The sequence below is a fragment of the Hylobates moloch genome, unplaced genomic scaffold (genome assembly GCF_009828535.3).
Source record: "Hylobates moloch isolate HMO894 unplaced genomic scaffold, HMol_V3 SCAFFOLD_3, whole genome shotgun sequence".
Classification (NCBI taxonomy): domain Eukaryota; kingdom Metazoa; phylum Chordata; class Mammalia; order Primates; family Hylobatidae; genus Hylobates; species Hylobates moloch.
Window position 1 is genome coordinate 10,733,198 of NW_026652278.1, and position 17,528 is coordinate 10,750,725.

The 17,528-nt window shown below is 43.5% G+C and overlaps 1 protein-coding gene across 1 annotated transcript in view; it reads right to left on the reverse strand.

The window, feature by feature from the left end:
- LOC116810343 (deleted in malignant brain tumors 1 protein-like) overlaps positions 1–13,886 on the reverse strand; it is a 40,526-nt gene extending 26,640 nt beyond the window's left edge. Inside the window, 3 exon segments of the mRNA XM_058437007.1 lie at positions 8,041–8,355; positions 13,246–13,491; positions 13,763–13,886. Coding sequence (XP_058292990.1) covers positions 8,041–8,355; positions 13,246–13,491; positions 13,763–13,886 — 685 coding nt within the window.
- Positions 13,887–17,528: the final 3,642 nt, after the last annotated feature.

A 17,528-nucleotide genomic window follows, 5' to 3' on the forward strand; every position in this document is an offset into this window, starting at 1 on the left:
ATAGTATTGTCTTTCTTAAAACAATTTTTGCGGTATAATTGATAGACCAAAAAACTATGCATGTTTAATGTGTATAGCTTGATGTGTTTGGATACAAGCACACACCTGTGACACCACCACTACAACCAAGTAATAAATATATCCATCACCTCCAAAAGTTTCCTTACGTCTCTTTCGGGTGTGTGGTAAGAACGCTTGACATGAAATCTACCCACAACAAATTTTGAAGTGCACAGTACGGTGTGTTAACTATAGGCATGATGTTGCACAGCAGATCTCTAGAACTTATGCATGTTGCGTAACTGAAAGCTTATACTCATTGAACAACAACTACCCATTTTCCTGAGTCTTTGAAAGATCCAGTGTGTATTTAACAGACACAGCACATCTCAGTAAGCACATGGATAGTGCAGGCTTAAGGACTTACTAAAGATGATTATTAGCATTGTCAGAATGTGAATTATATGATGGTGTAACTGAAATATCAGCAGTTACAGGTGATGCAGAAGTGGAGACAGAATCAACTAGCATGGTCAAATGAAAATGGATTATAATGGTGGTCACTGAGATGTAATTTAGACGTCTCTAAGTTGGATAATTCCCAGACATAAGGCCAAGTGCTGTAGTTTATTTCTTAAAATCAAAAGATATGAGGAGACTCTTTAATAATCTTTTTCTCTAACACACACTTCCCCCATTTCTTTTCTTCTTACTCTGCATTAGTGAAAGCATGTGAAATGAGAAGACTTGCGTTCTCATGTTTTTTGATAGTAAAATGATAGGTGATCAAACACAAAGTGAAATTCAGACCATCTCAGGGTCCTCTTGTTCCTTTCCTCTCAAATCATTTGATCTCAAGTGATCTTTTAGCAATACCAAGTGAAGGTGCAGAACCACCGACTATCATTCATGCAACTTAGAATCTACGATGAATTTACCATGGCAGAGTTGCTGGTAGTGTCCTACCTGACGATGCCAAATGTGCGGCACTTGTAGGAGAGAGTTGAGTTGAGATGGCAGCAGGTAAAACTGTAATAAAGAAGCACCTGTGAACAATAAGTAACTTGAGGGAGGGGTGTTTGGCCAGGGGTTACCTATGATTTCACAAGATGTGGTTTTGCCTCCACTCTGAAGTGACCTCTGAGTAAGTGACAGAAATGCTAAATCACCTCTTAGCCGTCTGATCTTCAATCCCATTAGGCTCAATCATCCCCGGCCTGTCTCTCTTCCAGATTCGACGTCCAAGTGCAGTTATTTGGTGTTTTGTGATGATAGTTTTGTGTTTTAGGTCTTAATATTCCTCCTAAGAGTTGGCCTGTGGTCTAGATCATGAGGACGCTCTGGTAATTTTATTTGCATGTTCTGCATGTTTTATTCCTAAGCCTGTTTTTTCCCCAACATTTTTCCTTTTTTTTTTCCAAAAAAAAAAAAAAGTTTTTTGCTGTTGTGCTAACAAAAAACCTCTCTATGGCTCCACGGTCCCACATTCTCTCCTGCTCTACAGACCTAACTTCATGCCATGTCTGGCCATGGGAATTACTTACAATATCCATAAAGAACATTGACAGAGGCAACTGCAGGAGATGGAGAACAATTGCTTCTCTTTTTGGATAGGCTTGGGTAGATGCTCCCCCTCTTCTGTCATACCTTTCTTCTCTCTGCTTGCTGTTTGGTCACCACATTTTAATGTATGTTCTGAATAACGTGTCCATTTCTGCGCCACTGAGCAGCAGTAACTACAAAATCTATTTCATAAACAAGTACAGAAGGCTGAGTATTGGCCTCCCCAAAGATATCCACATTCTAATTGCTGGAACCTGAGCATATGTTAGGTCACGCAGCAAAGGGGTGAATTAAGATTGCTGGTGAAACTACAGTTGTTAATCAGTTGCCTTAACATTAGAACATTATCCTGCATTATCAGGTGGGCCCAATGGCATCACAAGGGTCCTTAAAAGTGGAAGCAGAAGGCAGAAGAGAGTCAGAGAGAGATTGGAAAATGCTAATCTCTCAGCTGGCTTTAAAGATGGAGGCCTGACCACCAGCCAAGGAATGCAGGTCACCACTAAAAACTGGAAAAGGTAGGAAATGTATCCTTTTTTTCCAGAGCTTCTAGAATGAACACAGCCTGCCTGATACTACTCTTAGCTGAGACCCATTTTGGATTTCTGACCCCTAGAACTACAAGATCATAAATTTGTGTTGTTTAAGCCACTAAGTTATGGCACTTTGTTAGAGCAGCGATGGGGAAATTATACAATAAGTAAATATTACATGCAATCAGATGATTATTCCTTCGAAAAATGAAACATTTCCTTTATAAAAATTAAGAGAGTTTGGATACTCCCAAAGAAGCTGGCCAAACTGAAAAATTAAATAATTACCAAACCCTATATTCCAAATGTTTCCAGTATTTTCTAAACAGTATTGTTAGCTCTCTTTTTTTAAGAGGTTAGTGAATCTTTTGGAGTGATGTCCTGAAAATCATCTCCGTCCAAGCTCAGTTATAAGAGGCAGGTTATAATAAGTCACTGAGTAAAATAACTCAATAGCCACTCTTCCATGTACTTCCCTCCTGTATTGGGTGGGAAAATAGAAAAGTCCCAGGGGAAAACAGTACAAACAAGTTATCTTACCTGATGATATGATTGCTGAATTTCCGTCACCTATTGGTAAGAATAAATTGACATAGTTCTTATTCTATTAAATTGAATAACTTTTACTTGACCTACTTATTGGTTTTCAACAAATCTTTAATGTGACAAGTCTAAACTACAAAATGTAAAATATCACGAATTCCTGGTGAAATCAGCCCCTGGGACTTAACAGGCTTTCAGAAGTCCTGTATTTGCTGATTTGATTGCTTTTAACACAGCCTAGAAAGAAAAGCCTTAACATATAATACTGGCTGTTCAGAATGCCCACACACTGACAGCAAGCCAGTCACCAGTGGCACTCTGGGCCACCTGTCTGTCCTGGGCAGTGGTTACCCGCTGGCAGCAAAGTAAGATGGCCATGGCATGTCCACATATGAGCTGTCTTCTCAGCTCGTGCCTCCATCAGAGCCCAGGGGCCATCATCTGGTTCCTCCTGGACCCTTTATGGACATTTCTAATAATCTTATATATGTTATTAATTATTATACATACTATTATTATATATTACACATTATGATATGCAATATACAATACAATATTATAATAATATTATATACTATAACATCACAATTATATATTACATTAGATTATTTTATTGAATATTGTGTTATAATTTATATGATATAATTTAATATGTAATTATATATATGTATATGTTCTGCTACAAATTTCAAGTGACAGTAAAATACATATACCTGCATAGCAAGACCAGAAAAATAGAAATATAAGATTAACAAGCATATGAATGAAAGGAAAATACATGGAAAAATTACCAACCAACCAAAAAAAATCCTTGGCTATTGCTAATATTGATCATTCAATTTAGCTCTGAACTTCCTGGAGTTTGAAGGCAGATGGAAATCATGGTGCGTAATGGAATTCTCACTGCCTGATAAGTGGTATCCTCCTAAAAAAGTCATTGCCTTTGTTCACTTGAGTATTTTAATACCTAGTATAATGTTTTCAACAGCAATTTATGGAAGTGGCAGAATGTTATATATGTCTACTTTTTTCACTCAAATATTTATTTAGAACCTATTGTGTATCAGGAACTCTCCTTGGCTCTGAGATAAACAAGATTGCCAAAGTTCCTACTCTCACAAAACCCACATTCTGGGGAGTGGTGCAGGAGGACACAGATGAGCAGGACAACGACAAAAGAGTACAAAGACTATCTTGGGCTGGCCGTGGTGGCTCACGCCTGTAATCCCAGCACTTTGGGAGGCTGAGGTGGGCAGATCACTTGAGCTCAGGAGTTCAAAGACCAGCCTGGCCAACATGGTGAAACCCATCTCTACTAAAAATACAAAAAATTAGCCAGGTGTGGTGGCACACACCTGTAATTCCAGCTACTCGGGAGGCTGAGGCAGGAGAATTGCTTGAACCTGAGAAGTGGAGGTTGCAGTGAGCAGAGATGACGCCACTGCACTCCAGCCTGGGTGAGAGTGAGACTCCATTTTAGAAAAAAAGAAAAAAATGGCTATCTTGAATAGTGTGAGTACTATGAAGAGAAAAACAACAGGCTGATCAAATAGAATGTGATTGAGAGGAAGCCTTTCCAGATTGTGTATTCAGGGGAAACCTCTCTGAGGGACTGACATTTTACCTGAGGCCTGATTACAAGGAATGAGCTGAAGAAAAGTCTGGGAGAAGAGCATTTCAGGCAGAGGGAAGTACCCCCTACAAAGGCCCTAAGGTGGAAACTACCTTGTCAGTTTCAAGGGATGGAAAAAAGACTCAGGAACACAGTGCAAGAGGAGGCGTGTTCTCAAGGATCAGAGACATAAGCAAGGCATAGGTCATGCAGGGTCTGAAAGACCATGGTACCAGATTTGGATGTTATTCTAAATACAACGGAAAGCTTTTGGAGAATTTTGAGTGAAAAGGAATGATCTAATTTATAATTACCAGCCTGCTCTAGTTTCTATGATGAGAATAGATCCTGTATATATTGGGGGAGGAAAGGGAGGAGGTAGAGGACTATTTAGAAAATTGTTGCTATAGTGACATGAACGATGATGGGGCTTTAGATGACTGCAGTATTAGTGGAGTTGGAAGATGCTAATGGGTTTAGCATATATTTTAGAAGTAGACACAGAATTTTCTGATGCATTGGTTGGGTGAAGTGAGCAGAGAGAGGAGGAATAAGATTTGGCTCTATTTTTTTATGATTTGAGAAACTAAACAGGAGAAATATATCTATTTTTAACATCAACTCTCCATAAAAGTCAAGCAAGGTATCATAATAAAAGTTGATTAACTTTTCTATGCTTCAGTTTCATCCTCAGTAAAATGGGGATTACAGTCATACCTACCTCATCAGGTCATTGTAAAAACTAAACGTCATTCATGCAGTGTTTAGAATTAATTAATTTATTAGAGCAGGGGTCAGGAAACTAGGGCCTGTGGTTCAACCCTAGCTGAGTGCCTGTTTTTGCAAATGAAATGTTACTAAAACATAGACATGTTCATGAGTTTATGAATTGTCTGTGGCTGCTTTCATGCTACTGAAGCAGAGTCTAATAAATGCAACAGAGAGCACCTGGCCTCTGAAGCCTAAAATATTTGCCATGTGGCCCTTTACAGAAAAAGTTTGCCAATCCTTAAGGGACTTACCTGTGTAATTACCCATTATTTAAGTATTTAACTTATTAATTAAATAACTTATTAAATAATGGGTAATTATGCAGGAAAAGTCCTTAGAAAAGTGCCTGGGACATGGTAAACACTGTATAGAAGCTGGCTCTAGTTACCATTCCATCTATATGATCTCATTTAACTTAGATGGAGCACTGCAAAGTTGGTGTTTTTATCCCCCCTTTATAAAGGTGTTAGCGAGTTGCCCAAAGTTACACTAAATAAGTGGCTGAGATGGAACTTACACTCAGACCTTTTGCTGCCAAATCCATGCCTTTCCCTCGTCCCCAAGCTCAGCCTTGGCTAGTGCACAAGCCTGTCTTGAACATGCTCCCATTGCATTTACTAGTTGTAGGACACACCGGTTTCCTTGCATACTAGGAAATTGATCCAAATATGGTATGTACAGAATATGTAGTATATTCTCCTCTCCAAATTCAGCTGAGCAGCTACAATGAAAATTTTTTGGTTTTTGAACCAAAAGAAAACTGTACCAAGTAAGGACTAACTGCAAATGCAGCATAAAAATATCTCCTACCTTGGGGCATTTGCAGTGAGTCTTCAGCATTCTCTGCAGGGAGACAGGTTGGGAATTTGGTGGCATTAGAACATAAGAGTGAAGTACAGGCAGGGACTTCCCTTCCCCAGCCACACTGAGCCCCACATGGCAGGAAAGAACATATGCTAAACGGTAACGAAAGAAACACAATTTACCAAGCTTTTCCCTTAAAGATCTTGGTGATAGGAATCATGCTTTTAACAGCTATTCCACTGGAAAAATGAAAATAGCAATGCTAGAGAATAACCAAAACCCTTATGACTGAAGTGAAAATAAAGCTCATTCTTGCGAAACAAAGAAAGCAGTCCAATGACATTTTCAACTTAATGAAAGGATTATCTTAATGGCCCAGGAATGCAGAAATAATGACTGTCAAAATATGACAAACTGATCCTTCTCCACCATTTATTCCATTTGTCTCTTTATTATCTGTCTATTACCTGCCCAGGTAGCTTCTAGAATAAAAAAATGTCAAGTCAGTAAAACAAAAGCATGAACTTACCTGATGTAGGCTTTAAGTACTCAGCCTCTGTTAACATACAGGAAAAGAAAAGATCTACCTTAGAAAAGGGTAGCTGCTTCTAGAGATGCTTTAAATAAAAATTAATTTTAAAATGAAGAAGAAATAAAAGCATTGACCCTCCCTGCCTTAGTTCAGGTGACTTTAATTAACCATGAAATGTATTAATTTTTTAGCATAGTGTGTCTAATAACACATATTCAATTCAATTGTGGCTCTACTGTGTCCACTGTGCAAACCCTATAACGCCTCCAAAGAGGAGAAAACACTAATTATACACACGAAACTGTTAGGTGGAACACAGTGGCTTTATAGACTAGATTGTTTGTTGGAATTCTATGCCAAAACTCCAAATAATTTTTAAAAATAAAAGAGTTGGAAAAAAAAACAAAAGCTAAATGAAAAAACAAACCAAAACTTACACATACACACACACACACACACACACACACACACACACTATTTGAGCTGTTTGAATGGACTGAAAAGGCTAGTTAATGATATTAGTATCAATGAGATAAAGTCTTTCTGGTTTAATACAATTAGAAATTTTGGTGAGTGACCAAGTTTACTGCTTGGTCAGACCTGCTAAATTATTTGCTTTTTGGCTGGGTGCGGTGGCTCACACCTGTAATCCCAGCACTTTGGGAGGCTGAGGCGGGTGGATCACGAGGTCAGGAGATCAAGACCATCCTGGCTAACACGGTGAAACCCCGTCTCTACTAAAAATACAAAAAATTAGCCTGGCATGGTGGCGGGCGCCTGTAGTCCCAGCTACTCAGGAGGCTGAGGCAGGAGAATGGCGTGAACCCAGAAGGCAGACCTTGCAGTGAACCGAGATCGAGCCACTGCACTCCAGCCTGGGTGACAGAGGGAGACTCCATCTCAAAAAAAAAAAAAAAAATTCTTTGCTTTTTTCCCCACTGGCACACAAATTTACACCGTTAGCACTGGTAGTATGCTAAATTAGCCACATGTTTGGTGGAAATTTGTTTGTATATCTAGACCAGTGGTTCTCAGGGACAATTTACTCCCCCAAAGGACACTTAGCAATAGTGTCAGGAGTAGGAGTGCTACTGTTATTAGTGGGTAGAGGTCAGGGATGCTGCAAAATTGCCTACAATGCACAGGACAGTCCACCTACAACAGAGAGTGATCTAAACCCTGTCCTAGACTGATTATGATGATGACTATTTGGTTAAAGACTTGTGATTGGCAGTCATGACCTGAGCTCCCAATCAAGACAAGCTATTGCTATTCTAATTTACAAACTCCTTGTTTTATCACCCTCAGTTGACTGCAAATTTTTAGTGGGAAAAACCTTTGTCTCTCAGTTCACCACAGTGACCTAAAGAAAGAAAGAACACGCCCAGAAAGTGAGTCGCATCACTGTTGACTCCTGTTGTCTTTCACCATTCATTTTGAAATCTAGGCTTTGACATGGAACCACCAATATCTTCCACTATTTTTCTCTGTGAAAAATTCATTTCAACATCTTGTGGCTAATAAATTCCTGAGCTCAAGTTGAAGTTCTCAAATTACCACTGTGTCTTTACTTTTGGCTCACCCAAGTGGCAGAGATGGTCAATTACATAGGTGTAAGCACTGCCAGTGGGGTGAGTGGAGATGTAGTGAGGGGCACCTGTGGGGGGAGAGGTGGCCATTACCTGCACAGATGATGCTGGCGTCTTCTCTGGGGCCACAGTTATGCAGGCCCCAGCCGGCATGAGGACATTGTCCCAAAAAACTCTCTTTCCCAGTACAGTCCACATCATCCAGTAGAAATTCGCCTCTGCCTTCGCCAAATTGGGCCTCAGCAGGGGCTGCGAGGGCACGCCCACAGTGCAGCTGCCGGCACACCACGTCGGCTTCATTCATGTCCCACTGGTCGTCGCAAACCCTGCCCCACTGGCCATGGTAGAAAACTTCCACACGCCCCGAACACCTACCTGAGCCATTCACTAGTTGCAGTTGTGGCCAGTCTTTTGGGGGAAATACAGAAATACTGCACGTTAGCTGAAGGCACATATTCTTCATTAACCTATTTGTTTCACCTTGCAATAAGCATTTACTGAGCACACACCAGGGCCGAATAGATAGCACTGTGAATACTGTGGTTAAACTAACAGATCCAACTCTGGCTGTCACAGAGTTTGGAGTCTAGTTCGCAAGCCTGGAGGAGGCAGTCATGTTAATCTAAAATTACACGGAGATTTGCAACTATGCCAAATGCCAGGAAGCAGTATAATCTCATGATGTTTTGAGAGTTTATAATGGAGTGGGGTGGGATTTGGGGATGTCTTCCCTAAGAGATGACAATGGATCTGAGGCTTGAAAGAAGAGTAGGAAGAAGTTACATAGACAAAGAAGGATGGGGAGAAGGACAGAGCCTTCCTCTGTGCATTAACACAAAACAAAAAACAAAAAACCTGTAGAGATTTATGAGTGAAGTGAAAGCATTGGGATCCTCAGATGAAACCATTCTGTTTGGTAGTGTTTGTAGGGTTGGAGATACATCCATCACTTTAGCAGCAAATGACCCACCAAGCTGTATCAGCCAGGAAGTTAGAAAATCTTGACTTACCACCAGGAAATGGCATTAGGATCTCAGCATCTAAGAGCAGAGAGAAATAAATGAGGTATCATTGTCATGCAAAATAGTCTACCCAAGTTTACTGGGCAAGCGTCAGCATGTATGTGATGACTTCCTGGAGCAGATGTTGAGCTAATGGCATGCTTTGAGAAATATATCCAGTAGGTTCTGATCAGTGGCAAGTGAGAAATTTATTGTGCATCTGAGTCATGTGCAGATTGATCTTTTAAACTGGATTATTTGTGCAAATGCGTCTTCTGCCAGAAAGACAAAATACTTATAGAACTATATTCCTGAGGCACTCATAAAGGAGAATGCTGAAGGACTCAGGTTAACAATAAAGGCTGTGCTTTTCTCATTAATCTCTGAATTTGCTAAACAGAGATGGAAAGGGACTCTGTTCTGAGGCCATAGTCACTGCCTTTCCAACCTTAGAGGCATTATTTGGGTGTCCAAAGTTAGGATTTTCTTTAGTTTGAGTTTAATAACAGTTTTGCTTGATAATTTACTATACCATATTCATGTCCTCACTCCATGATTTTCTAAAATACATTTGGATAACAGTTTGGGGAGCAAAGATTTCCATATCGTTAAAGGCAATGAAGCTACTTGTTTTTTCTCTTTCCTTGTTGAGTCCTTTTGATTAAATTCGTTTTTTTTTTTTTTTTTTTCTGTCACTCCCCAACCTCTTGCAATGCATTATGCTGGTAAATACAATCAAAGGATTGGGGCGTTAGTGGATGTTCTGTTAAAGACATAGTAAAGTGTGATTCTTACCAAAAGTTTGCAAGCGTTCATTTTCATACTCTATGAGAAAAAAAGAAAGTTAAATGTAAACTGAGTCTATTAGAGATGATAAAAATTCTGGAATAACCTGTACTTCCTAGAAGGATCTGCTGTTGCCCCATTACTAACACCCCAGTCAAAAACTTCAGCCTGGAATTTGCCTTATATATGATTACTTCAAAAAGGCTTAGGGCATATCTGGGAAGGAAAGACCTTTTGACTCTTTTCAATATTCATTGAAATACACACATTTTAGTGTACACTCCACTCAGGAAGAGCCCACTAGGGTTGGGTTTCTTAGTTTCTCACCATGAGCTGGGGTAGAAGACCCCACAGGATAAATAGGTGCATCTTCCTAAGGGACTGAGGGTACCTGATGTTGTTGAGTGTTTACAACTTTGTTTTTGTATTAAAATAAATATGGCTTAATTGTAACTTGTAAGTAAAACTGGGTGACTTTTTTTTTTTTTTTTTGAGACGGAGTCTCGCTCTGTTACCCAGGTTGGAGTGCAGTGGCGCAATCTCGGCTCACTGCAAGCTCCGCCTCCCGGGTTCACGCCATTCTCCTGCCTCAGCCTCTCCAAGTAGCTGGGACTACAGGCGCCCGCCACCACGCCCGGCTAACTTTTTGTATTCTTAATAGAGACGGGGTTTCACCGTGGTCTTGATCTCCTGACCTCGTGATCCGCCCGCCTGGGCCTCCCAAAGTGCTGGGATTACAAGCGTGAGCCACCGCGCCCGGCCAAAACTGGGTGACTTTTTAAAGTAAGTAAAGGATTTCAAAGAGAGTCTGCTTAGGGCATGGAAACCTGGGCCATGCTGTTTGGGGGTATTTGAAAAACAGCAGAACTGACTAATCCATTTACATCCAGTCCTCTCACTCACGTAGTCAATTACTTATTTCCCCAATTAACATTCATTAACTTTCTCTCAACATCACTGGAGGCGGAGGGGAAGAGCACTTAAGGAAATGGAACTGGGGGAAGTGTGATCCTCAAGGATGGAAGAAGGTGGGTCCCAGCTCCTGTTTAAGTAAATTAGGGCAGTTCAGCACAGAGGTTCCCTGCACCTGGGGAGCTTGACAGGATTTAGGGGGTGTGAGTGTGTTGCGGAGGCCTGACATAGGTGAGGAGGGTGAGGCTACTGGCAGAGCATCAAAGACAACTCCAAACATTTGAACATTTTTGCCTAGCCGCAGGGCAATTTTTCCAGAGTGTCGACATTTGGTGCAGGAGACAGAGGACTGGATGTGGAGTCCAGAGACCTAAATATTTGCTGTGGGACTTTGGTCAAGGCATTTAACTTTGACCTTGCTTAACCTTGTCTTTGGACCCCAGTTTCCCTATTCGCAATGCAAGGCTCATAAAACAAGCCCCCCTGAATTGCTGTAAGGGTGGAATGGGATAATGAACAGGAGGTGCTCAGGAAACAGGAGACTGCTCAGTGGCTGACATCAGGGTTATGCTTTGAGACAGTCTCTTAGGCGAGACCACTCAGAGACCTGTCATGCTTGGAGCACATGACCTGTGAAGGCTACAATAATGATTCAGTGAATCTGCTCAAGATTCACTTGGGATGAGATTATCCCCCTCAAAAATGACAGGATACATTTAATTAACTGTAATCAGTAGAGGGGACAATCAGAGGAAATGACTGGAAAAGAAACTAAACTAAGGCTAACACTTGGGGAAGAAACGATAGATAACTTTGCTTTCATTATTGATGCAACTGTTAATCAATGATCAGTTAATTAATAAATAGTTATTACAATCAGTAAATTCAACTGCACATGCCTGATTCTGAAGCAGGGTTTATTAACCTCACACTATTGACATTTGGGCTGGAAAGTTCTGTGGTGGGAACTGTCCTGTGCATTGCAGGATATTTAGTAGCATCTCTGGCTTTTGCCCACACAGGCTAGTAGCACCTTAGTTGTAACAATCAAGAATGTCTCCAGACATTGCCAAATGTCCCTTGGAGGGCAAAATCATGGAAAGTGTTTTTAAATTGCCTGAAGCAAGATTTATACTGACAATACTTCGCTAACTAGATTGTTCTCAGCCCCTGTCTCCCACCTTCCCTCCCAAGGGGCCTAGTGCAGGACTTGCTGCCTAAGAGTGGCAGAGTCCTCTTTCTGCCCACCCAGGCTGCCTGGAGCACCCCCATGAGGCCAAGGTAAATTCCATACAGGCCTGCTGAGGACTCACAGGAAGGGCTTTGGACAGCGTCCCGCTTGGTTCAATAACAAGGCAGGACCTAGTGGTCTAGGAGGTGGGAGGGCCTGGGGCCACCTTTGCCCTGCAGGCTGGTGAGAGGCCTTGGGAATGATGGTTTAATGGACTGGAGTTCTCCTCTGACCCCTTAACAGCTGTCGAGATGAAGCTGCCTGCAGTAGGAAAGGTCTCAGCCACAACAGGCCCTTGTCTTTGCAGTCGGCGGGAGAGGCGAGGTACCTGCTAGCCGGCAGTCACCTATAAGTCCATCGCAAGGAATGGGGATGTTGTGTTCACTGCTGCATCTCTACAGTCTTTGACAGTAAATATTGGTGAATGCTTAGCTCCTGGCCACTTGATGATGGACCTAATCCTGCTTCCTAGCATGTTGGGTTTGGGAGGAATTGGCAGGGGAGTGGGGGAGAGAAAGACACCCCCTCTGACTCCACGGTTGTCTGCAGCTGAGCAGCAAGGAGGAGCCTTCCTGTTCCCCCTCCTCCTGATTCTACACCTCGCCCCATCACCCAAAGTCGGTTTATCAGAGACATAGCTGCTCACTCTCTAGAGGGCTGATTTCCTCAATAAGCAGAAGTATCAACACAACCTTGTGGGCATCCTGCTTTTCAGGCTGTGGAATGACAAGACAGTGGATCAGAACTGACAGATGCCTCGTCCTCACAGCAGTACAGTAAAAGGCATTATCATGATTGTCGTGCTGATCATTCTCAACTTCTTAGGCAAGGGGAAAATAATGTGCAAAATGCCACGTTAAGCTCAAGGGGGCAGGGGGTTTGGGGAGAGGGAATCATAGAGGAATATTCATTGGGGTGAGCCTCAACCAGGTCCCATGGGCCCTGCCCTTCCATTGACGCTCTGCTGTCTCTGTCTTGAAATTCTTACACTTTTTGAAAAGGGGGCCCACATTTTTGTTTTGTATCAGGATCCACAAACCATGTACCTTTCCTGCAGCTGGACTAAGCCTTTTCATTTCAAATCTAGCATTCTTCCCAATATGATTATCTTTGACTTCTCAAATAGACACAGAGGATTGGGGTCAGAGTTACAGTGTTCAGCTGTTTTATAAATATCATAGAGGAGTCGGCTTCTGAGTGAGTGTCTTTCTTGGGAACAGTGGTTGAGGATGTGGGTGGACAGGGAGTTTCATACTAATGAAATGATATGTTACAAAAGCATTCTCTCATGTCGGGAAGAAACGAGAAGCCTCAGGGATTGATCAGAAAAAAATGAAAAATCAACTTTCAGAAAAGATAGAAATGTACCTGAGCAGATGACACCAGCGTCTTCCCCGTGCCCACAGTTGTGGGTGGACCAGCCAGCATGGGAGCACTCCCCCAGGTAGTCCTCAATCCCGGAACACTGCACATCGTCCAGAAGAATGGGGCCGGAGCCCTGGCCAAAGTGGGCCTCTCCGGGGGCAGAGATGGCTGCCCCACAGCCCAGCTGCCGGCACACCACCTGCGCTTCCTTCTTGTCCCACAGGTCATCGCACACCGTGCCCCACACGCCTTCAAAATACACCTCGACTCATCCTGAACACCTTCCAGAACCTTCCACGTGTTGCATATCAAGCCAGTCTTTGGAAGAAAGGCAGCCCCCCAACCCCCACTTAAGTGTTGGTGAAGGGAGTCATCTTCCCCACCATCTCCTCATGGTCGCAGTAACAACTGCTATTTACTGAGCACCATCTGTGCTCCTGGCACTTGGTTCAGCCCTGTAGAGCTGACATCTTTTTAAGGCTCATGACTCCCTTGTAGGGTGTTATTGTCCCCATGTTACCAGGGAGGAGATAGGATACTGACAATGGCAGCAGCTTCCCGAAGGTCATGCTGTTAGTGAGCGGGCAGAAGGGGAAGACTGTCGGATCTCCTAGGGCCCTCCTGTTCTGGATGGGGTCATCCATGGCACCAGGTTAGGTTTGCCCTGTGATGAGATGTCAGGCTTTGTTTTGCTCTTTTTAGAAGTGCCCACCCTGGCAAGAATATCTGCATCTAAGAAGATAGAAGCCCTCGGGCTCTGGGCTTCTTGATATTTTAGCTTAGAAAGTCTCTCTTGGATTCTTGGATAATTTCCACCATGTCATTGTCAGTGTTGAGTGTTGAGTGTGGGTGAAATGCAAATGCACAGCAGATACTAGCATTGTACTTTTTTTTTTTCCAAAGATGCTGCTGCCCTTTCCTGTCACCTGGCATCTGCAGTTCCCCTCTCCTAGTACTTTGATGGGCATGATCCAACTGGCTACCCACAGGAGTCTCCGGAGACAGCGAGGCACCTAGGATGGTCGGGCTTCAGAGTGCGAGGGCCACAGCTGGCCTCTGGGTTTGTGTCTCAGCTCTGCCACATGCTAGCTATGCAATTCACATGGGCCACTTGAGCCCTCACTTTCCTCATCTGTCAGAGATAATTGTACCTGCCTCAAAGGGGATTCATGAAACAAATACAGGTAAAATGCCTGGCACGGAGGGAACACTTTAGAGCTGGCAATTTTTATTACCTTCATGTTAAGAGCCACTAATAAGAGAGACAGAAGCAAATGCCCAAGGCTTACTGCTGAGGGACAGCAGGGGACTGGTGGATCTCCTGCTGTCTCTCCCTTCCCAATGGCCACAGGGCAGTGCTTCTCAAAGTGTGACCCTCACACAAGCCGCAGAGTCATTTGAATCTCTAGGAGGGCTTGCTAATTATGCAGATTCCTGGAGTGCACCCCATGTCTGGGAATGGGGGCCAGGATTTTGCATGTTCAATAAGCTCTTGGGATGGTTATCATACATCCATCATTTAAGAACTCCTGAAATAGAGACCCTTAAGTCAGGCATGTTTGTTTGTTTGTTTGTTTTTGAGACAGAGTCTCACTCTGTCACCCAGGCTGGAGTGTAGTGGCGCAATCTCGGCTCATTGCAACCCCCCTTCCCGGGTTCAAGTGATTTTCCTGCCTGAGACTCTCAAGTAGCTGGGATTATAGGCATGCACCACCACACCAGGCTAACTTTTTTTTTGTTTTTTTTTTGTATTTTTAGTAGAGATGGGGTTTCGCCATGTTGGCCAGGCTGGTCTTGAACTCCTGACCTCAAGTGATTCGCCTGCCTTGGCCTACCAAAGTGCTGGGATTACAGATGTGAGCCATGATGCCCGGCCAAAGTCAGTCTTTAATGTATAAGAACCATGAAGTTAAACAAAGATCTGAGGGCATCCTTGTCTAGTTAAGCAGAAATAAAACTGGGATGTCATTCTTTGTGGAGATGTGTGACTTGCCTGGCTGGGTGCGTGACTTGCCTGACTGTCCATTCCTGGGGACAGTCACACCCTCTGCCCTGCAGGTCCCACTTGCCCTCGGCCCCTCCTCCTCAAGGCCAAGGGGAATGTCTGGCTGTGACTCACCTTCTTGCTGAGTCACAGGTATACCTTGGACAGTGCTTCTCTCAGAGCTTGGGTTCCACAGCCTTCCTCTGGATCCTCCCACATTTTTCCTGTAGCAAACTGAGATGCATCAGACACGTTAGAACCCAGCAGGGATCCTGAGCGTGGCCTAAGACAGTGGCCTCACGGGCCCCACCCCAAACCCACTGGCTCACAGCTGCAGCAGAGGGGGCCTGGGAATCTGAATGGTCAACAGTCCATGGGATTCTGTTGTGCAGCTGAGCTTGGAAACCCATGTCCTGAAATCACTTCTTAAGCTCTTGCCTTGGTGTGTAGTTGGTTCTATGACTCTTCCTCTTAATCAAGTATATGTTTGTACCTGTTATTCCAATTTTATGTCAGCCTGTATACTTTATTACACATCTTTAGCTATCTGTACTTAATCATGGCATTTGCTTTAAGTAAGCTACAATTTACACATAAATTCAACCATGCTTTTTAGTTCATTTGATGTGTTCTAATATCTCATGGGTTTGTTCTTTTTCAGCCATTTTTCCCTTTTTGTGTTTTCTTCTATTTTTATTATGTATTTTTTTTCTTTTGGGGGGTTATTTAAGTAAAATTAATTAATTCTACATTTTTGGATTTGTGCTTTAGAGGTAACTTTGGTGAGAGAGGAGGTATTTGGCTAGAGCACATAAACACAGCAGTCCTTTAAAAAACTGGTTACCAACTCTTTCTGGTTAGATACAAGAGCTTTCATCTGACCATTGTCACTGCTACAGGGCCAAGGGAGAGTGAGGGTCTGGGCACAGGGACAGCTGTCAGTGTGGCCTGCTATGGGGGAGCTGACAAGACAGAGGCCGCTGATGCCAGTGGGTTGGCAATTAAAGGCCAGTACCATTGTGTCTTAAAAAGAGCAGCTTCAGAAAGGAGTTGAGGTGAAGCCAGGGTGACTGGGTTAGGAAGTAAGGGGTGAGAATAAGAAGTCAGGACCAACTCAGCTAGAAGTCTTGGATGTGAAGCAAGAGGAATTTCCATGAGGGGCTTGGCAGGGTGACTGAAACCCAACTCCTGGTCTTTGATGTAGAAAGTCAACCTCTTCTCAATCTGGAGTAAGGTGAGATGCAGACACGCTGCCCATGTATCCCCCAGGGCTGAAGTCACTCTCCCTCCCAGGCTGCTGCAGTCCACCCTGTGGAATGTCCAGGGTGGCTTCAGGTAGAGAAATGGTGCCGGGTGCTCGGTAGGTGGTCTGAGGGAGCATTTGGTCTGTTTTGTAGTGTTCAGGGGAATATTTACAATAAAAGATAAGGAGCCAGGAATGAGGGAAGATTTAAGACTAGGCAAGGAGATAACTGGTAGCTCAGTCAGGAGAGGGCAGCACTGCGGGCAGGGGCTGAGGAGGGCAGGGCTTTGGGATGGGATCAAGGAGGTGGAGTGAAACAGGTTGGTCGTATATGGTGAGTGTGTGGGTGTGTGTGTGGGACATTGTGAATAAATGTCTGAGTGTGTGAATGAATGTAAGTGGTGAGTGTGAGTGTCTGAGTGGTGAGTGTGTGTGAGAGAATTTGGGTGGTGTGACAGTGTGAGTGGTGAGTGTGTGTGTATGTGAATGAATGTGAGTGGTGAGTGTGATGGGTGTGTGTTAGTGTGTGTATGTGAATGAACGTGAGTGGTGAGTATGAAAGAGAGTGTGTGTGTGGGAAAAAATGTGAGTGATGTGTGTGAGTGTGTGTGAATGGTGTGTGTGTGTGTGAATGTGAGTGGTGGGTGAATGAGTGGTGAGTGGTGTGTGTGTATGTGAATGAATATGAGTGGTGGGTGTGAGTGAGTGGTGTATTTGTGTGAGTGTGTGTATGAACGAATGTGAGTGGTGGGTGTGAGTGTGCATGTGTACAGAGTGGCTCTCAGGGCTGCAGGCCTTGCAACAGGGCTAGGCGGTGTGTTTTCTGCCGAGCATTTGGCCACAGGTGCTTGGGACCACAGGGCAGCTCACAGATCCAGCTGTGATCTGACACCTGGAATTTCCAGCTGACCATGGTGTCAGCACTGGGAGTCCCTGTCTGAGGAGGCAGCAGCAGGGCTGAGAGCCTGGGTGGTGTCTGTGGGGGTGAGAGAAGGAGGGGTTGTGGTCAGTGTGGGGTCCAGGCAGAGCAGTGCACACAGCTGAATGGATTGTAAACTG